At 36.0% G+C, this 22,608-nt stretch overlaps 1 protein-coding gene across 1 annotated transcript; it reads right to left on the minus strand.

The window, feature by feature from the left end:
* Positions 1 to 13,185: 13,185 nt before the first annotated feature.
* On the minus strand, positions 13,186 to 21,857 carry LOC18435253 (polygalacturonase). Its single transcript, XM_088853496.1, has 4 exons — positions 20,873 to 21,857; positions 16,160 to 16,449; positions 15,318 to 15,546; positions 13,186 to 13,469 (listed from the first exon to the last, which is right to left on the minus strand). Exons 1-4 carry the CDS (start codon positions 21,311 to 21,313, stop codon positions 13,251 to 13,253), a joined length of 1,179 nt encoding a protein of 392 aa, XP_088709622.1. The 5' UTR covers positions 21,314 to 21,857; the 3' UTR covers positions 13,186 to 13,250.
* Positions 21,858 to 22,608: the final 751 nt, after the last annotated feature.

Consider the following 22,608-nt stretch of genomic DNA (forward strand, 5'->3'; position numbering starts at 1 on the left):
ATACAGTTATTGATTTTACAAAGTTGTAAAAATCCAAATATATATTAATTAATTTTATTTAATTTTAAAACTTTTTATAAAATTTCATGGGGGCCTAAAGTGCACATGGGCCCACCAGGTGGCATGTAGGTGGGGGCCCACATGTGCCACAAAGGGTAGCACGCCCCACCCTTTGGATTCCTTTGGTAGCTTTGTGTTCAAGTTATTTAAATATGGAAAGTGTATTTTATGGCATATGGTCAATTTGTAATATAGTAAATATTGACCATATCTTATCTATTTAAGATAGTAAATATTAACTTGATATTTCTTGATATATTCTTATGGAATATATGAGATGGAGAATGCAATTTTATGGAATGCATGATATCTTTAATGGATTTAATTTATATTAATATATTGATGGGAAAATAGTTTAAGGAAAGGGGGATAATGGTTCATGCACCTTCCCTAATGTTGATGGCTCATCTATAGAATGGATGGCTCAGATCTCTCACCCCACAAGTCACTTTGATCAACGATCCATATTCAATCTCAAGAAAGAAGCAGACTATGGGAAATCCTAAAGAAACCCTAGACCTAAAATTCACTATAAATAGGGGTGCTCTCTTCTTATCTCCACACACTTCTCTATCCCATAACCTCTCTCTCCTCCCTAGGGCCACGCCCCTCTCTCTCCTCTCAAGTTTTTATCTCTCTCTTAACTTAAAGATTTAAGGGTTGGAAAAATTAGGGTTTAAGCCTAATTATTTTGGAGTTAGGGTTTTATAGAGATTTAAAGGTGGTTACCTAGTTTGGCCGAACTTAGCTTTCCCAATTCGAGATTGAAGCTAGACCGCTGATCCCGTGCCATTGGATGTGGTGACTCGGTGTGAGGTCTAATAAGCTCGATTGAGGTAATCTCCGACATCTTCTCTTTTACTTTCTTACTCCTTTATTTTATATTGTCAAGCATAGTATTAAGTTGAATAAATGGCATCAAGTGGTTGAGTTTTATTTTATTGCTGTGCTGTTTTATTTTGAAATATTTATTGATTGTAATAAGACCATCTGTAAGTGATCTTTTTGCCAAAATAAAAAAGGGTGATTATTATCATTAAAATAAAATAAAAAATTGTATTCCCTGGCAAAATATCATATAGGTCTTTCTTTCATTGGTATCAGAGCTAGTTTTACTTGATTGCCATTAGGAGTTTTTTCTTATTTTTGCTTGAGAATAGAAATATATGGCTACTCGTATCTTCATCTCAGATATCCTGAAAATCGAAAGGTTTGATGGGACCAACTGTGTTTCATGGAAAAGAAAAATCAAATTTGTGTTTTATGAGGAAAACTTACATGAGGTACTCTTTGAAGACCAACCTCGTCGTCCAATTGATGAATCTCAAGTCATTAAAGATGAGTACGCCAATTGGAAGAGGAGGAATCTGAAATGCAAACACATTCTTTTATTTGTCATGACTGACTCATATGCTTCTGAGTATGAGTCAATCTATACTGCAAGTGAGATTTATGATAAACTTGAGAGAGAGTATGTTGAACCCTCTCTTATGAAGCAAAACATAACTATGACGAGGTATAATGAATTAAAGATGGTAGAAGGTATCAAGTTTGCAGATCATGTGCACGTGTTTCGTTTGTTAGTCAGAGAGCTAGAAGACACATACATAAAACCTAATGAACCTCTGCAAGTGATTTATCTTGTGAATTCACTTCCTAGTGCATGGGAGACATTCATACCTTTCATCTCAGCTAGATGGAAAGCACCAAAACTGCAGGAGCTCATCACTACAATCAAAGCAGAAAAGGAGAAAAAAAAATTCAAAGCAACTACTGACAACAACTTCAAGGGAAGCCGTGCATATAGTAAAATATTCACCTTCCTTTAAATTTAAAAAGGGAAAGGGAAGAAATATTTTTGGAAAGAAACTAGATTTCAAAATGAAAGATTTTGGAAATAAGGGAGCAAAGAGAGAGACTCAAACTTGCTTTATTTGTAAGAAAGTGGGTCACATAGCCAATAGTTATTGATTCAACAAATCTGAAGGGACCAACAAGGAATTGGCATATGTGGTTTTTAAGTTTATGCTGGCTGACCACAAGGGAGCCTCTTGGTGTCTTGACTCAAGTGGTACGGCCTATGTCACGAACACCAAGGATTGTTTTCGTTCTTTCACTCCCATGAGGTCAAGACAACAACATATTTACATGGGACGAAATCAAAAGACTGACGTACTTGGAGCTGAAGATTTCGAGCGGAAACTGAAGAGTGGGAGCACATTGATCCTAAAGCAAATACTTTATGCTCCTGATACGAGGAAGTGCTTGGTTTCGGTTCTTAATATGTCTATTGCTAGATTCATAACTACTTTCATTGAGGATAAAGTGGTGGTCAAGAAGGGAAAAGATGTGATCATGACTAGACGAATTGTAGACGGGCTATTTACTATTGAAATAAAAGATAACGTTGCTTATGTCTCATCTTCTAATGAATTAGATGCTACCCTATGACATATGAAGTTACGACATATTAATATCAAACGAATGGAACGATTAAAAAGGAACGGGATTCTTCAAAATTATGAGAGAGATTTATCGAAAGTGTGCGAGTATAGTGTGCAATAAAAATTAATAAGAAAAAATACCACCAGGGCAAAAAGAACTACTAGCATATTGAAAATCATTCATAGTGACATATGTGGACCTATGAATGTGACCACAAAAACTGGAAAAATATATTTTATCTCTTTTATAGATGATCACTCGCAATATGATCATGTGTACCTTATTCATGCAAATCAAAAGCCCTAGAAATATTCAACGAATTTAAGGCCCAAGTAAAGAATCAAACCAATATGAAAATTAAAGTTCTTAGAACCGATAGAGGGGGGGAATACTCATCTGACATTTTCAAAGAACTGTGTATTGAAAATGAGATCATCCATCAGTACACCATGCCTTATACTCCTGAACAAAATGATGTTGTTAAGAGAAGGAATAGGACCTTAGTGGAAATGATAAGGAGTATGATAGAGCATGCAAATCTCTCATTGGAGTTTTGGAGAGAAGCCGTATTAACGGCAGGTTATATCCTTAACCGAATTCCTACAAAAGCTGCCCCACTTACTCCTCACGAAATTTTCACGGATCGTACTTCATCCCTTGAACACCTGAGAGTTTGGGGTTGCTCAGCCCATATCCTTATCCTACATCAAAATAAAACCAAATTATAACAAAAAACTGTTAAATCTATTTTCATTGGTTACCTAGATCATAACAAGGGGTATCGATTCTACAACCTTGAAATATGTGCGGTTATTGAAAGCCGCGATGCTCACTTCTTCGAGGAAGCGTTCCTTGAAGCAAGGGTGAGTAGAAAACAAGCCAACTTTTATGAGAATGTCCAAAACAAGGATGTAGTTCGAAACCCCGAACCTGAAACTTCCAAACCAACCCAACTTGATCATGAACTACCTATAGAAAATGAACCTTTACCTAAACCGAGATGAAATAATTGAGTCAGTAGACCTCCTCTTTATCTAAAACAATTCGTCTACCATGGAGAACATTTTCATAAGGTTGGGGAAGATCCAGATTCAAAACCTAGAACTCATCGTGAAGCCTTGACCTATCCTGAAAGTGAATACTAGGTAGAAGCCATAAAAGATGAGTATGCTTCCATTCACCAAAATCATGTATGGGAATTAGTACATCTACCTCATAAACGTAAAGCCATTGGTTGTAAGTGGATTTTTAAGAAAAAATTGAACTCTGAAGGAAACATAGAAAAATACAAAGCCAGATTGGTTGCAAAGGGTTTCACCCATAAAGAAGGGATAGATTATGAGGAAACTTTTTCCCCTTTTGCTAAATTTCCATCCATCTGAATCCTTATAGCTATAGCAACCCTTTTTGACTTTGAGGTTCATCAAATGGATGTCAAAACAGCCTTTCTAAATGAGGATTTAAAAGAAGAAATTTACATGACCCAACCTGAGGGATTTGAGGAGAAAGAGAAAGTGAACCTAGTATGCAAATTAAATAAATCCCTCTATGGCCTAAAACAAGCATCGCGACAGTGGTATATAAAATTCCAGGAGACCCTTGCTCTTGTAGGGTTCTCCATAAATAATGAGGATTATTATATATATCAAAAGCTCAGTGGGAGTAATGTGGTCTTTATATCGTTATATGTGGATGATATGTTAATTGTTAGTAGCTCAATTGCCCTAGTAGTAGAGACAAAAAATTTCCTTGCACAACACTTCGATATGAATGATCTAGGAGAAACTTCATATGTATTGAGCATCAAGATAATAAGAAACAGGAGAGAGAAGACTATCCAACTTTCCCAGGCAACCTACTTTAAAAGGATATTGGAAAAATTTGATATGAGTATGTCTAAGCCCATATCTACCCCAATTGACGAAAAGACGAAGCTTAGTAATAAAATATATCCTACCGAAGACATGCATATAAGAGCCATGGAAAGAGTGTCATACAAAGGCACAATTGGGTCCCTTATATATGTCATGACGGGAACAAGGCCTGACTTGTTCTTCATCATGAGTTTGGTGAGTCGTTTCCAAAGTAATTTAGGAGACGGGCATTGAAAAGCTGTAAAAAGAATTCTCAGATATTTAAAGGGGACTGTGAACTATGCGCTCACATATAAGGGGGGGACTGAAATGACTATAAAAGGATAATCAGATGCAAGCTATCTCACGGATCCAGATGATACGAAGTCTACATCTGGGTATGTGTTTATGCTTGGAGGGGGTGCGGCTTCTTGGAAGTAAAAAAAACAAGATATTGTGGCCTTGTCTATCATGGAATTCGAGTATGTGGCATGCTATCTAGCAGCCAAGGAGGCCGTATGGATTAAGAAGTTTATTAATCAATTTAATTTTCATTATGTACCTTGTGAGGCAATGTGAATTTTCTGCGACAACACTGCGGCTATTTGTGTTTCTAAAGAGCCTCGGTTTCATAAGAACTCTAAGCATATTAAGCCTTATTTTTATCACCTGAGAAATGAGATGAGATTGAATGAGATAGAGATCAGCTACATATCTACAGATTTGATGATTGCAGACCCTCTGACTAAGGGAGTTGTCCCTAATGTTTTTGTAAGACATGTGAGAGAAATGGGGATGAGAAAAAGTGAGGAAGAGAGAATGTAAGGCCTTTAAAGGTCAAGTGGGAGATGTTGGGTTTATATGGCCTTTAAAAGCCTTATGAGTGTGTATTGAAATACTTTTATTGTAGTGAAACATAAACTTAGTGGGAGTGTGGTCTCTCGAGGACCATACTAAGCAAATGATGTTTTCTTATACCGAACTGTACTTATCGATCTAGGCCAGTCGGTTGGAAAACCCAAGGTACTTGAGCATAAAGAATTAACTGAGGGTTTTGGGTTAGCCATTGATGAGGTCGGAGCTTATGCCTAGATGAGTGAGCCGAGGGACTGTGTGACCCTTGTGTGTGATGGTATGCCTACTAAGACGGGGGCCAAAACCTCATCCATGTTCCATCACACGGCATGCATATCGATAGATCATTCGAAAAAACTAGAAATCCACCTTTGAGTGAAGCGTGTGCATGTGCGAGAGATACTCCTATGCGCTATAGAGCTATGGTCGCATTAGGTCGTGGTGACCTTGACTGGTCTCTAGGGGAGGACCTGTAATCTACAGACTGAGATTGCAACCCCTTGATTCATCGACCTGACTGTGGTGAACCGCTAATGAGCCCCTGCTTGGCCTGTGGGTCATGGGAAACATTGGGTCAGTTCGATAAAGCTAGTGTGGTCTGAAGTCGACAGTTGAAGATGGAGTACCTCATTATTACGGATTGAATTCCTAAAACTATATAGGTCTTTTTTCCATCATATTAATTTAATTGTGTTCATTTTATTATTAAAATGATTTTAGTTTTATTATTTGAATTTTTATGAATCTCTCAATATTTTATTTATGATTTTTGGACTTATAAAAATACAGTTATTAATTTTACAAAGTTGTAAAAATTCAAATATATATTAATTCGTTTTATTTAATTTTAAAACTTTTTATAAAATTTCATGGGGGCTCAAAGTGCCCATGGCCCCACAATGTGGTATGTGGGTGGGGGCCCACATGTGCCACAAAGGGTAGCATGCCCCACCCTTTGGATTCCTTTGGTAGCTTTGTGTTCCAGTTATTTAAATATGGAAAGTGTATCTTATGTCATATGGTCAATTTGTAATATAGTAAATATTGACCATATCTTATCTATTTAAGATAGTAAATATTAACTTGATATTTCTTGATATATTCTTATGGAATATATGAGATGGGGAATGCAATTTTATGGAATGCATGATATCTTTAATGGATTTAGTTTATTTTAATATATTGATGGGAAAATAGTTTAAGGAAAGGGGGATAATGGTTCAATTACCTTTCTTAATGTTGATGGCCTATCTATGGAATGGATGGCTCAGATCTCTCACCCCACAAGTCAACTTGATCAACGGTCCATATTCAATCTCAAGAAAGAGGCAAACTATATGAAACCCTAAAAAAACCCTAGACTTAAAATTCATTATAAATAAGGGTGCTCTCCCTCCATCTCCACACACCTCTCCCATACACACACTCTCTCTTCTCCTTAGGGATCATGCCCCTCTCTCTCCTCTCAATGTTTTATCACTCTCTTGACTTCAAGATTTAAGGGTTGGAAAAATTAGGGTTTGAGCCTCATTATTTTGGAGTCAGGGTTTTGTAGAGATTTAAGGGTGGTTATCTAGTTTGGTCGAAATTAACTTTCTCAGTTCGAAATTGAAGTTAAACAGCTGATCCCACGCTATTGGATGTGGTGACTCGGTGTGAGGTGTAATAAGGCCGGTTGAGGTAATCTCCGGCATCTTCTCTTTTACTTTCTTGCTCTTTTATTTTATATTCTCAAGCATAATATTAGGTTGAATAAATGGCATCAAGTGGTTGAGTTTTATTTTATTGTTGTCCTGTTTTATTTTGAAAATTTTATTGATTGTAATAAGACCGTATGTATGTGATCTTTTTGCCAAATAAAAAGGGGTGATTATTATCATTAAAAAAAAAAATTTGTATTCCCTGACAAAATATCACATAGGGCTTTCTTTCATCTCTCTCTTGCCCTTTCCAAAAAAAAATGTCCCTCTCTCTTTAAAAAATAAAATAACGTGCTTCTCACACTCTCTCTTACTCTTTCTCTCTCTCTTTCTCTCTACCTCTCTCTTCAACCATTCTCTCACTTTCTCTCTCTACCTGTCCTCTCTATTTATCTCTCATTCTCTCTCTACCCGCCAAAAGATTCCAATAGAGAGGGAGAGATTCCAGCATGGAGGAGAGATTTCGAGCAGAGAGGGAGAAATTCCGACATAGAGGGAGAGATAGGGAGAGCTTTCGGCAGAGAGGGAGAGATTTTGACAGAGAGATTTCTGGCAGAGAGGTAGAGATTATGGCATTGAGGTGAGATAGGGAGAGATTCCTGCACAGAGGGAGAAATTTTCGACAAAGTGGGAGAGATTTCGACATAGAAGAGAGATAGGGAGAGATTTCGGTAGAGAGAGATTTTCGACAGAGGGAGAGATTCTGGCATAGAGGGAGAGAGGGAGAGAGGGAGGAACTTTAGGCCATAGAGAGAGAAATTTTGGGAGAGAGAGAGAAAGTCCAGGTGGAGAGAGGTAGAGAGAGTGTGAGAGATAGAGAGAAAGAGTAAGAGAGAAAGAGTAAGAGAGAAAGTGAGGCACATGTTTTTTTTTAAAAGGGGAAGGGAGAGAAAAGAACACTATTGTCCCATATCTAATTGACCATTTGACTAGGGGTATATACAAAAGGGCAAGCTTTCTATGCTTCCCCTCCAGCATAAAACCTATATACTTCCCCTTATCCAACCGTCCATTCTGAATGGAGGGCTAAGATTGCTCCAATCACAATGTCATGTCTGTGCACTGTTTTATTTTTAATTTTTTTTTTATAAACTATTTTGACACTAAAATTTTGGAAGTCCAATCCTCTATGAAACTCTCACTAGCAAAAAAATATTTAAAAAATACTTTCAATAAAATAAAATGATGAAAATACCCCTGAAATTTTTAAGGGGTATTTTGGTCATTATATTTTATAGAAAAATTATTTTTAATCTTTTTTATAGGTGCGCCCCAATGAGAATATGGCACATACCAAATTTTATATTCATACAATTTGTATAAAAAAAAACTAAAAATAAAATACTTTGAGACATCGGATCTAAGATCAAACAATGAGTGGCTCTCTTGATCAAAATTGAACGGTTGGATGGTAGGGGAAGCATAGATCTTCTATGCTATAGGAGAAGTATATAAATCTTTCCCAACATAAAAGTAATTGGGTTGGGGTTTAGGATGTCAGACAAAAAAATGTTGGGGGCAATGATGTCTACGGAGTTGAAATTGTATCCCCATGAGGAATAAATCACCCAATTCATGGATGGATGTAAAAAGTGTTTCCTTCATTTTAGTTTACATAGATTATATATGAAAAAAAATTATATTAGTGTGAAGCCCTAAACGATCAAATTAGAGCGTGCCTCAAAAATTTCACAAGAAGAAATTGTTTTGATGCTAAAAAATCTTCAACTTAATCATCTCAATCTCAAGATTCATGGACATGAGAAAAAATGGATTTCGAGTTTCGGAAATAGTGCATCTTGTAATGAACTTTTTGACGATCAATTTTCAAGATTACCAAGTGTTCATAGATCTACTCGATCTACATTATTTTTTACACTTTAACTTTTAGGGTGCAATTTGTATAGAGCCGAGGGTCTAAACAATCAAATTAGAGCCGACCTTCAAATAGTGTCGAGAAATGTGGTTTCAATACTGGAAATCTTTGGCTAGCCTTAAAATATACTTTCATCTTTAATTATAAAATTTAAAGCTTCAAAAATAGTGTAGATCGAGCAAATATATGAAAACTTGACTAACTTAAAAATTGACTGTTCAAAAATGCGTTACAAGATGCATTATTTTCAAAACTTGAAATCCATTTTTTTCTCAAGTCTATGCATGTTGTTGTCAAGATGATCAATTTGAGGATATTGGGCATCAAGACAACCTCTTCTAGTAAAATTTTTGAGGTAGGCTCTAATTTGATTGTTTAAAGCCTAGGCTCTATACAAACTTTTTCCTAAATTTTATAATTAGATATAAAAATAAATTTCCAAGCTATCACAAAGATTTTCATTATTGAAACAACATCGTTTGACACTATTTAAAGGCGTGCCTTGCTTCGATTGTTTAAGGCCTCAGCCTTATACAAACCACACCCATTATATATTCTTAAAATTTTGGGGCCAAAATCCATTTCAAAAATAGATTGTTAAGAGGGGGTACATTTCTACATACGAGCCCAGGACCTAGAGAAACCGTGTCCAAGCTTTAATCCCATATGTTTTGGGACAAAAGCTTTCAAATAACGCTTTCGCGTCTAAATTACAAATACCAACCATAAATTCCAAAGAAGAAATGAGCCAAAAGATTTTATAATTTTTTAGAGTATACTGTCCATTTACTCCTTTGGATAAAATTCAATCTAAGAGTACGTTTAGGATTCCAAATTTTTCAATACAGCCTCTTCGATTAACTTCAATAAAAAAAAATTCCAAATTCATTCCCTAAGGGCTGAAAATAATTAATTAATTAATTAATTAATGTCTCAAGATTGAATAGGGATTATCCAATTTTTAGATGGTAGGATCTAAAGGTTAACGACTCAAAATCCAATTTTAAAATTTGGAATAATCATCTAGTAATTATAAGGTGTTCCCGAAATTTTAGAACAAAATAAAAATAAAAATACCCCCAAGTACATCATCTATCCGAGGGAGAAGGTCTACGGTCCAACAGGAGCATAGTATATATATACTCGAGAAATAATAAGTGAAAAAAATGTATAGCCCCTTATCACAATTTAGTCCCATAAAAAAACCCCAATATCTACAAAAGCATGTTTGGCACACGTGAAAATACTTCTTACGTGAAAAAAAACTCCCTCATATAATTAAGTGTGGACATACTTTCACCACCAATTTGTCCGAGTACATTTTTTTTCACACGACTCAATATTTGACATTCCCACACCTAATCACATGAAATTTTTACGCATACCAAAACATACCAACTCTAAAATGCAAACGTCCAACCCTCGTTATTTTTAAACCTCTCCTAATTGCACGTGTACCCTATATATGTAGACACTGTATCATCCCCATTCTCAATTCACCATAAGCCAAAAGCACAAAATTCAAAACCATATCTCCATGAATTCTCTCCCCCATGGCGACCTTGCCGAAAACCCCAATAGAAATAAATGTCCACGTCCTTCAGTGTTTTCAACCAAAAATAGTAACTCAATGAAAAATCATCTTTCTTCAGTGTTTTTCAACAAAAGCTCCATGATCTTGCTGGTATTTTTGGCTTTTTTTGTAATACAACTTTTTAGAAGAACATGTTTTTTCTAGGATATTTTGATAAAACATTTTATCAAAATATCATTTACCCAAATTCAAGTGAATTAGAGTAAATGATAGAAACTCATCGGTAGATATTCAACAAATTTGTGGACAAGCTTTCCTCAAATTCAAGAGAATTCTTGGTAGAAACATTTGTTCACTTTTGGTTCCACAATATTTGGGAATTTGAATAGGCAAAGTTCTATTGATAGCTCTCTTTTGAGAAATACAATTATGCAAAACCTATATAAGTTTTGATAAAAGCTTGCTGAGAGTTTTAGCTAGCAAACCACTTTTATTGTACTTTCAATCAATTGCTACTACAAATGCCATTAAAAATAGAACCACCCCTAGAATAAATTACGGAGTAGTTTTTGAAAATATAAAGAGGGAAAGGGGGGAAGCGGTCGGGTTTGTATTGGTGGGCAGGTAATTAAGAATCAAATTATCATAATCATATCTTTTTTCAATTAAATAGAACCGGTTACATGAATCGTGGTCTGCTATTCTGCTCTAATAAAGGACACACCCTCGGTGAGGTCATAAGTGTTGGGTTTATGTGGCTTTTAAAGGCTTATGAGTGCTTGTAAAATGAAATGATATAATGGAACATGAACTCAGTGGGAGTGTGGTCCCTCGTGGACTATACTAAGCAAACGATGGTTTGTTGATACCAATCTGTACTTAATGATCTAGGCCAATTAGTTGGGAAAAACCCATGTTATCTGGGCATGAAGAACAAACCGACAAAGGTTTATGTGTTAGCCCTTGATAAGATCGGAGAACATGCTCGGATGAATGAGCCGATGGACTGTGTGACCTCGTGTGTGATGGTGGCCTATAGAGACAAGGGCCAAAACCTCATCCATGTACCATCACACAGCATGCATATCGATTGGTCGTTCGGAAAAGCCAGAAATTCACCTTTTAGGGTGAAGCGTATGCATGTGCAAGAGATACCCTTATGCACCATAGAGTTGTGGTCGCATAAGGTCTTAGTGACCTTGACTTGTCTCTAGGGGAGGACCTGTAATCCACAGAGTGAGATTGCTGGCTAATTTGCCAGACTTTGGTGACCCGCTAATGAGCCCCTGCTTGGACTGTGGGTTATGGGAAATACTAGGTCAGTTCGATAAGGCAAGTGTGGTCTGTAATCCACAGTTGAAGGTGGAGTGCCCCATGATTGCAGATTAAATTCCTTAGCCATATGGATCCATTTCCCATCAAGTTAATTTAATTATGTGTTTTATGATAGAAATTATTTTAGAATTATTATTTGAATTTTTATGAGTCATTTGATATTTTATTTATAATTTTTTTTGGACTTATAAAAATGAGGATATTAATTTTACAAAATTATAAAATTCAAATAATATTTGGTAATTTTTTTGATAATTTAAAATTATATAAAATATCATGGAGGGGTCCATAGTGCATATGGGCCCACCATGTGTCAAGTGGGTGGGGCCCACATGTACCACACATGGGTGGCACGCCCCACCCATTGGATTTTTTCTTGGAGTTTAAGTTATTTCATTTTTGGTAATATTATGTTATTGCATGTGGTCAAATAAGATATGGAATATTTTGACCATATATTAACCAAATATTGAAAGTGTATATTGACTTGATATATCTTTGAAATATTTTGTGAAAGATTATGGAATGCATAATATTTTAATTAGATTTAATTTATCTAATTTCTATTGATGGGAAAATAGTTACAAAAATGGGGATAATGGTCCATGCACCTTTCATAATATTGATGGTCCATCTATGGAATGGATGGCTCAGATCTCTCACCCCACAAGTCACCATTGATCGACGGTCTATGATCAATCTCACAAGAAGAGGCAAACCAAAGAAAACCCTAAAAAACCCTAATCTTGTTCAAGCCTATAAAAAAAAGATTGTCTCTACCCAAAATCTTTATACCTTATCTTTATATCTCTTTGTCTCAAGAAAGTTTCTCTCTCTCATGTTTGATCTCTCTCTCTCCCACATTGTAAAAGGACCTAACGGTTTAGGTTATGGAGTTCTTCTATCTCTTATCTTTCAAATATGGGTTTATGGCTAAGGGTTTTAGGGTTTAGCAAAAAGAAAATCCATCTCTCTCAAACTAAATTGCTAAGAGAATTCACCTAGGGTTTGAGTTTGTGATCAAAGCGGTTCATGTTCCATTGGTGTGGCTTAGCCGAAATTTGCTTTACCGGTTCGATATTGAAGCTAGACCGCTGATCTCGCGCCATTGGATGGTGGTGATTCGGTGTGGGGTGTAATAAGCCCGATTGAGGTAATCTCCGGCACGTTTCTTTTTGTTTCTTGCAATCTTATCTTTTATTCTCAAGCATAGTGCATATTTGTTTCTATGGCATCAAGTTGTTAAGATCTTGGTTTTATTATTATGTTGATTTTATTTTGAAATTTATCTTATTATAATAAAGACCACCTATAAGTGATCTTTTGCCAAAAGAAAGGGGTGAATAAAATATATATATATTCCCCGGTAAAAGATCACATAGGTATTTCTTTCAATAAATCTCCATATCTTTTTTTTAACTACTTCCGATCATGTCTTTTTGGACCTACCCTTCTCTGTTTTGAGAATTAAATAATCAATTAAAAAGAATAGATAGTATTGCTTGAACGAGAGAGAGAGATTGGATGAAAGGGAGAACTGAATTTTCCAATAAAATGGATAGATACCTTTACATCAACAGATAATTATATTTTTATAAGCAACTTTGTGGGTAAACCACACCACTTGAGCTCCCCTCTGCATGGGAGCATGAGGCTTGGGCCAACTGGTTCATGTAAGTAAGCTCAACATTCTCCATCCTTATGTCTTGGCATGGAGCATTAGGGCTACAATTAAATGTCACGGCTACTTTTGAAGCTGATGTTCCTCTAATGTTCCTATATTTCACCCCACTTATCTTTACACCAGAACCCTGTACCAACCAATCAAATCAGGTAACAACTTCTATAATCAACAAGTTTGTAACTGCAAATATAAACTAATCTCCATAACATATAGCTCGAGGGAATTTTTTGGCTGAAAGTTTGCATAATATCTTTGATTTAATAAATAAATTATCGTAAAAAATTTATTTGATTTGTAGGAATTTAAAAATACTCATTTTCCAATTACTTAGATGAGATCCACATGTGCACAAGATTTTGGGATCAACAAACTCCCACTTTTCAAAGTAGCTTATGCTACAAACCATCGCCACAATTAGTAATTTAAAAAATAGATCGGTGTTTGGATCGAGCACCTCAAAAACTGATCTGGTTTGGTGAATCAGCGATCTAAATCTGTGAATCAGCTGTCCGGATCGTCATTTTACTGTGCATAAAAAACTGTGAACCCGTGAAAAAATACTGAAAAAAATAATGACGCTGCAAAAATCTGGTCCGGATCAGTGTATCAGCGGTCCGAATCATCATTTTACTGTGTCGAACCGCCGGTTCCCTTCTAGACTTGGCTATTTTCCTATACATGTAGAACTAGAACGGGGTGATTGATTCCTAAATCTGACCCGACAATTCTATGCCGACCTGGCATTTTTTAAATCACTGGCTGCCATCATCATCATTGACATTAAGTCACAAGGACTCAGCATTTCATTTACAAGCTAAATACACAATAAATTGTGTGAATCCCCTCATAATTGGTTTCTTCAAATCCTAATAACCGTTCATAATGCTTGTTTGATGGTTAAGATGAGAAAAATAACCAAAAAAACAGAAGGATCTATGTGAGGCTTTCACTTGACGTATAATATATAGTTCCTCATGATTTTTTGGATTGACTCATCTCCTTTCTAGTAGAGCATGTGTATTTGTCAATGTTAAATTCCAAGGGTAGTTTCACCCATTGATTACAATTAATATGAGTAGATTCAGCCACTCGAAAAAGTTTATATAAGGCTGCAACCTTATAGTCTTGAAGTAAGGTGCACTGCAAAAATTCGGGAGAGAAAAGAGCTCCGCATTTCACAAACCTTTCAATTGATCATCACGACTCGGAGATATATGGATCTAAAGAGAAAAATAAGCTTAAGTTCTATAAAAATAGTGTGTAACAAGTTAATTGGGTCATATATTTTCAAGATTTTCAAGTGTTTATATATATATACTCAATTTGTATAGTTTTTGGAATTTATATTTCATAATTAGGGTTGAGATTTCAAGGCATCCTAAAGTTTCCAACACCACAACTACATCTTCTGGCAAAATTTAGATGTGCGACTCTTACTTAAATAGTATAAGGTGGTTACCCTATACAACCCTCACTCGTTTTTTAATTATCTAGTCATGCAGTTTGATAAATTGACTATAAATTGGTTTGACCACCAACAATATTGGACAAAATATTAGAAGGAAATATATACAATGAGACCATTTATTTTTTATATAAGGAGGTCACAATCATTTCTGACCGTTAGATTTGAAATCGGGTGATTGAAAATCTGTTATTGTTTAGGCACAAAATCTAAAATAAAATTTTTCGAATGTTATGACATATTTTAATCTATTGGATTTCACATCCAATGGACAAAAGTAATTATGACCGCCTTGGAACAAACATAAATGGTCTCATAATCCCTTATTAAAAAACTGAGTGACCAAATGTGTTGCCATATATTATTTGTTGTCATATATTATTTCTACTAGCAAAGATATTTGGGCCTATCTTACTTTTAAATTCAATCTTTATTTGAAGCTGAAAAATATAGACAGAAATTTTTTTAATCCAAGCTAAAAAACCCACCAAAGAAAAATAAATTGATTACCTGATTAGGGCAATTCAAGTTATGAGGGCAGTAATCCTGGTCTATGATGATGGGATTGTTCACATTGATCATCAATGCCTCCTCAAATAAAACTCCCCTCACATATCCATTGCTCTCCCTAGCCCAAGTCTTTATCCTTACTCCATTTTGTGTGCCACTCAATACCACATCCTTAACTGTCACATTCTCCACCCCAGGCTCTTCCAAATCCTTTCCAAGGCTTCCAATGCTGCCCATGTACATACAAAACATCCCATGGTTAACACATGTAACCTCCTCAACTAGCAACCAACTTAAAAAAAAAAAAAAAAAAACACTATATATGTATTAGAAAATATAACGTCCTAAAATTAAATAGATATCTTCCAGTTTCAAATAGATAAATCTAAGCATTTAGAAACTCAAAATCCAATTCTTGTTTAAGAGAAAATACCTATAAAGAAATTTCAATTCGAGGAAATTGCGTTAAATATGGCTTTTATTTAGCTAAGGGAATAAGCAGATAGTTTGCTCCTGTGAGAGTATGATATATCCACTCAAATTAGAATATAACAATTAGAAGAGAAGTCAAGGTAACAAAGAGGGAATGCACCAAGATCATGGTAACACTAAATATAATCATTTACCACCATGGCCATAATGTCATTGCCCGTCCCTCCAATAGGTTGGATGGTGATGGTGGAAGAGTCGGTCCACCTGATAAACTATTCATTATATGACCGACACTACTCATCACCGTACAAACCCATTGATTGGAAGGTAATGAGCTAATGAGGCTTATGACCATGTTGCTACCATGATCATCTGGATCATACCATGCATTGTAGCAGAAAACTAGATACCTGATACCATGTCCGGGACCACAAGCCATATGCTCAATCCACAAATTCTGGGTCCCCGGCCCGATTGAAATACAGTCATCTCCCGTCCTTATGCTAGTGTTGATGATCACGATATTAACTGACTGTTGTACATGGATCCCATCGGTGTTCGGACTGTCGCCCGATGCTCGAACCGTTACACCATTTACAGTTATGTCCTCACACCCATTAAAGGCTATGTGCCCAAGCTGGCTGTTCATGGATATGAGGTTGTTTACAGTAACCCTCTTTGCATTGTGAAAGAGAAGCGACTGCACCAGAGAGCTTCGCCTCGTGAGTAATGACTACCAGGATGTAATTATAAAAAATGTATTTTTATAATTTTATAACAAAAAATAATGAAAATATCAACTATAGTTTCATTGATTGCAGCTATGTTAATTATATTATATTACTTAAAGCTCAATTAAATATTATCAATCTATAGTAATACTCTAATGATAATTATATAAGTTCATTTATAATTATTTTATTATATAATATAACTCATCACTAACAATAAGATAATAATTATTACTATTCATATTTTTAATGCTGTTAACAATAATAACAATATAATTATAACATACACATTGCAATGATGATTATAAAATTTTTATGTATTACTTGAAAATACCATATAAAGAATTTACTGAGCCCATTAAACAAATGTTTAACATTCATTCACACAGCATAAAGAAAGACATATTCAATATTTCTTATTCCTATTCCTATATTATTTTTCCAAGTATTTTATCAATATCACATTATAGGTGCGGTTTCTATAAGGTTGCAACTTTAAACAATCCAATTAAGGCGCACTTTCAAATTTTATCCTAACATATAATTTTATTGTAAAAAATTCTTAGGATTATCTTAAAATCTATTTTCATATCTAATTAGAAAATTTTGAACTCCAAAGTGGTTAAAATCAAGAAGAACTATAAACATATGAAAATCTTGAAAATAGACGGTCTAGATTATATGTTGCAAGATGAACTATTTTTGGGACTTAAAAACTGTTTTTTAAAATATTTGTACATCTCGATGTCGACATGATCAATTAGAGGGTTGTTCTATATTAAAACAACCTTTTTGCTAGATTTTTTAAGAGTATTTGTCATTCTACATTTGAAGGTTGCAACCTTATATAAAATTTTCCCTCATATATACAACATTTTGAGACATGCAAAACAGGGGTATTTTACTAGTTCATCTTAAGTCTTAATTGAGATAATGAAGAGAAAGAAAACAATTTTTTCTACTAAATGACAAATAACCAAAGTGAGTGCTTTGATGAATAAGAACTACAATCCCATACTCGTTAATTGACTATTTACTTGAACATTAATATATCTAAAAAAATAAGGATATCAGAAAAGCGTTATGAACTAATGTACCAAACATTATGGGAATTTTCATTTTGACCCCTTCAATTTCATAACTTTTAGACGTCCCACCCCCTCCTCACTTCCCTCCCTTTACTTTTTTTATCTGTACCCCAATGGCTGCCTCAAACAAAACTTGCAAGTGAGTCCCAAATTTTCTATCTCACTTGTCCCTAGAAAAAGGGAGAGATGAGAGAGAGGTAAAATTAATTGTTTGGGGCAGTCAATGAGGTTAAAGGAAAGAAGGAAGACAGGAAATTAATTTTTTGGGGACAATTAGTGAGGTAGAAATAAATAGGAAGAAAAATGATGGAGGGGTTATTATAAAGAGATCGTATACTACCCTATCATTTATCTTTGATACAAGGAAGTCACAATTGCTATAATTCATTATATGTCAAATTGGATGGCTTAAAATGTGCCACAAACTTCAAGAAATGTTTTTTTGAAATTTGAGTCTAGTCAATAACACATTCACAGCTACTCAATTTAAAATCTGACGGATAAAAATGATTGTTAAGAGTGGCAACAAGTAGGGTTGGACCCGAACCAAGTTTAGAGTCATTGGACCTAGACCTGGATCTGAAAATTACTATAGGATCCGGACCCAAACCCGGACCCGAGAGACTGAAAGAGCGTGCCCATTGCAAGTGCATGTTGGGCACGTGGTCCTTGGCAAATGGGGAAATGAGTGTGTGCTAATTAAATGGATTTTTTACTGGGTAAATAGAGGCTTTGGATTCCTTTAAATAATTGTGTCCCTTTAGTCTTTGTGAGCCACATGGGCTCTAACGATGAGTTTCGTTCTTTTATTTTTATTTTTACGCTTTTCTTACCATCATTGGGTATCATTCGGCATTGGTTTAAAGTTTAAACAATAAATGGAGAGAGAGGAAAAAGGAAAGAGGAGATAGCAAGTTGCAACCGAAATGGGTGCAAGGTGAAATATTTATTGCTTTTGAAGATTAAAAAGATAAGTGAAAAGTTTATATAGTGGGGACGCTCTCAACAATCAAATTTGAGCCTACCTCAAAAAGTTTACTAGAAGAGGTTGTTTTGATATCCAAATATCTTCAAATTGATCATCTCGACATCAAGAAGCATGGATATGAGAAAAAAATGGATTTCAAGTTTTTAAAATAGTGTATTTTGTAACACATTTTTGGACTATCAATTTTCAAGATTTTTAAGTTTTCATAGATATATCGATCTACACTATTTTTTAAACTTTAAACTTTATAAATAAATATAAAAATATATTTTAAGGCTATCACAAAGATTTCCAATATTGAAACTGCATTTCTCGATACTATTTGAAGGTAGGCTCTAATTTGAATGTTTAGAGCCTAAGCTCTATACAAATTGCACCCAAAAGAGAAAGCTTGTTCGGGTGAAATTTTAAATAATACTATAATATATTTATATTATTTGGGTCGGGTTTGACCAGACCTAATAGTACTCTGTCCAGATTTTGCACCCAAACCCGATCTTTTAGTCCAATATTTAGACCCATACCCCGACCTGAGGTTGGGTCTACTCCCATCACCGTCCAAAGTTCATCGCACAGTCACGATTGTCCGATAGTGTTTCATTTTTTTACAAATCGAAATAACCTGATATTTGGAGCGTGTATTCATAAAAAATAGGAGAATATTTAAAAATTATAAAAACTATATTTTATATGAAAAAAAATTGACCAAAAAACCCCTAAAAATTTTCGAGGGCATTTTGATCAATTTATTTTTCACATATAATTTTTTTATATTTTATTAGATGCGCCTCAATAAGATGTACATACTCTCCAAATTTTAGGTCATTTCGATTTGTAGAAAAAAAATGAAAAATAAAATACTACTGAACAATCGTGACCGTGCGATGAATTTTAAACGATGATAAAAATAAACAAAATCACTATCCACTCGTTGGAAAGACTTTTCCATTTCTATTATAACATTAAATAATTTTTGTCAGATCCGTACAGAATTTTCACTTACCATAACGAGTGGATGACTTCCCAAAATAATGAACGGACTGCAAGCATACAACAAAAGAATTTTCCAATTATTTTGTCAAGTAGAATATGATGGAACGGCCTCAATTGCAATACATGTCATAAACTATCTTGCATTATATTTTCCTACTAAATCCACAGCAGAGTGAAATGGGAAACTTTCACACGAGCGTGTTCGTTTGAGAAATAGAAAGAGAGAGATGCAAACGTTCAAGAAATCCACAGCAGAGTGAAATGGGAAATTTCACACGAGCGTGCTCGTTTGAGAAATAGAAACAGAGAGATGCAAATCGTTCAAGAAATCCACAGCAGAGTGAAATGGGAAACTTTCACACGAGCGTGTTCGTTTGAGAAATAGAAACAGAGAGATGCAAATCGTTCAAGAAATCCACAGCAGAGTGAAATGGGAAACTTTCACACGATCGTGTTCGTTTGAGAAATAGAAAGAGAGAGATGCAAACGTTCAAGAAATCCACAGCAGAGTGAAATGGGAAACTTTCACACGAGAGTGTTCGTTTGAGAAATAGAAACAGAGATGCAAATCGTTCAAGAAATCCACAGCAGAGTGAAATGGGAAACTTTCACACGAGCGTGTTCGTTTGAGAAATAGAAACAGAGAGATGCAAATCGTTCAAGAAATCCACAGCAGAGTGAAATGGGAAACTTTCACACGATCGTGTTCGTTTGAGAAATAGAAAGGGAGAGATGCAAAGTCAAGAAAACTACAGCAGAGTGAAATGGGAAACTTTCACACGAGCGTGTTCGTTTGAGAAATAGAAAGAGTGAGATGCAAACGTTCAAGAAAATGAACGGGCGAGATCATCACACCCACAGAGTAGAGAGAGAAAGCTAGAGAGAGAAGAGAGGAAAAAAGCTAAAGTCGGGGTGGCAATGGTCCCGACCAGACCCGACACGGGTCTGGGTATGAGTTCAAAATCTTTTTTTCTTTTCCGATATTCATACATCTCGACATCGAGATGATCAATGAGAGATTTTTCAACATTAAAACAACTTCTTCCGATGGATTTTTGAGGTGCATACGTGATTCTACATTTAAAGGTTACGACTTTATACAAACTTTTTCTATATTTATATATATATATATATGACTTCGGACGGGTCCAATTGGGTCTGGATCTAGGTCTAATCCCACGTTTTATTTTCATATCTGGGTCTGAGACATATGACTTCGGGTCTGGATCCGGATCCCATAATACCTTTTTTTAGATCCGGACCCACCCCGACCCGTCGCCACCACTAAGCTAGAGAGAGGGAGCATGCACAAATTTCACTTACAGTGGCACCACTTGGGCAATTCCCGCTGCTGGCCTTGCACGCCCACAGCACCGCCCCCCTCGCTTCCAACAAACCTCCATCAATTGTCACTCCATTGACTCCCTCAAATTTCACCCAGAAACCGGCATCAGCATACACCGTGTAACGCCCGGACGCTACCAGTCTCCCGTCTATCTTAAATCTGATATCCGAATTTTTGCAGGGCCCCTGAAACGTAGTCGGGAAAAGGAGATAATTTCCAGGCGGCACATAAACAGTCGCCGGAACGAAAGACCCACAAGCCGAAGCCCAAGCGTCAAGGAACGCTTGGCTATCGTCGGATATCCCATCAGCCTGAGCTCCAAACCGGGTCACAACGTAACTCCCATGAGCCATCCCAGAGAAGAGGAAAGAGAAAGAGAAAGAAAGAATGAGGAAGAGGTGGTCTCTCGCCTTCTCCATGTAGATCTTTAAGGACTACGCTTCTTCTCTTCTCTTGTGAGGTGTGGTCGAAGGAGACGTGGAGTATATACATATATATATAGCAGTGGCGTGGAGTTGGGTAGGGTAGGGCGGCGGCACATTGAAGCAGGATGCTCCGAAGCGTCTAACGTGAGTTAGTGAGGAGTGGTTCGTTGTACGGCCGTTATCTTCGGATGAGAGAGCGCGGTGAAGGAAGAAGCATTATTTCTCAAGCCTTTTGACTGCTGGGCTCTGGCTCCGGCTCCGGCTCCAGCTCCAGTTCTGGCTCTGGCTCTCGCTCCGGCTCTCTCTTTGGCGCTCCGGCTTCTTCTAGAGAGAGAGAGGAAGGAGATGTTTCTAGAGAGAGAGGGAGGCTGTGTTCACCTTACAAGAGAGAGGGAGTGAAGTAGGTTTGAAACTCTCTGCTTTGTGGAGGAAGGGAGGGATAAGTCAAATGGGTATGAAACTTTGCACAAGTGCTTTGTAGCCAAACGATATGTAAGATCTCATTTAACTAAAATAAGAGAGAGAGACTATCACTAGTGCTATATTGCCACTCATTAATATGGGACCTTCTTTAATCTAATCATTGGGTCATTATGGAAAATATAAAACTATATAGTAAGGACCCGGTTTTTATGCGGCTATACGTAGAAATGTGGATCTCTTAATAAAAAAATTTATTTTTGAGATGGATTTTAAAGCTTACTTTTTAAAGGTTTATAATTTCTAACATAGAGATTATGAATATGAATAAATAAATCAATTTTAAATAACTAAAAATAATAACTCTAGTTAGAAAATATTTGGCCCGTTAGTTTCTATTGTTTTTAGATGGAACACCTACTTGCATCCAGATGGATGCTTTATACTTCTGGACTGTATATATAGAAATGCAGTCCAACCCTCATGAAACAATTTTTCGTATAGTAGTAGGAGAACAAAAGGAACAAAAAGAAATGAAAAAAAAAGAAAAAGCCGAGCCACGGGCCGTTTAACTGGGAAAGTCGAGCCAAAGGGAAAGATAAGTCAAGCCAAAGGGAAAGCTGTCCGGCTGGAAGCCAAGAAGCTACAACAATGCTAAGAGACGCTTTGTATTCCTTCTTCCTCTCAATTAATATCATTTAATTTTGATATTGAATCCAAACCAATGGTTTAAAAATCGGATCGGTGACCCGGATCGGGCTTTTCAAAAACCGATCCGGATCGGCGAATCGGCGATCCGGATCGGCGAATCGGCGATCCGGATCTGAATCGGGTGAATCGGTCAAAATAAAGCTTCAAAAAAATCCGAA

This window comes from Amborella trichopoda, chromosome 12, assembly GCF_054954075.1.
Source record: "Amborella trichopoda isolate Santa Cruz 75 chromosome 12, AtrichopodaSantaCruz75HAP2 v2.0, whole genome shotgun sequence".
NCBI lineage: Eukaryota > Viridiplantae > Streptophyta > Magnoliopsida > Amborellales > Amborellaceae > Amborella > Amborella trichopoda.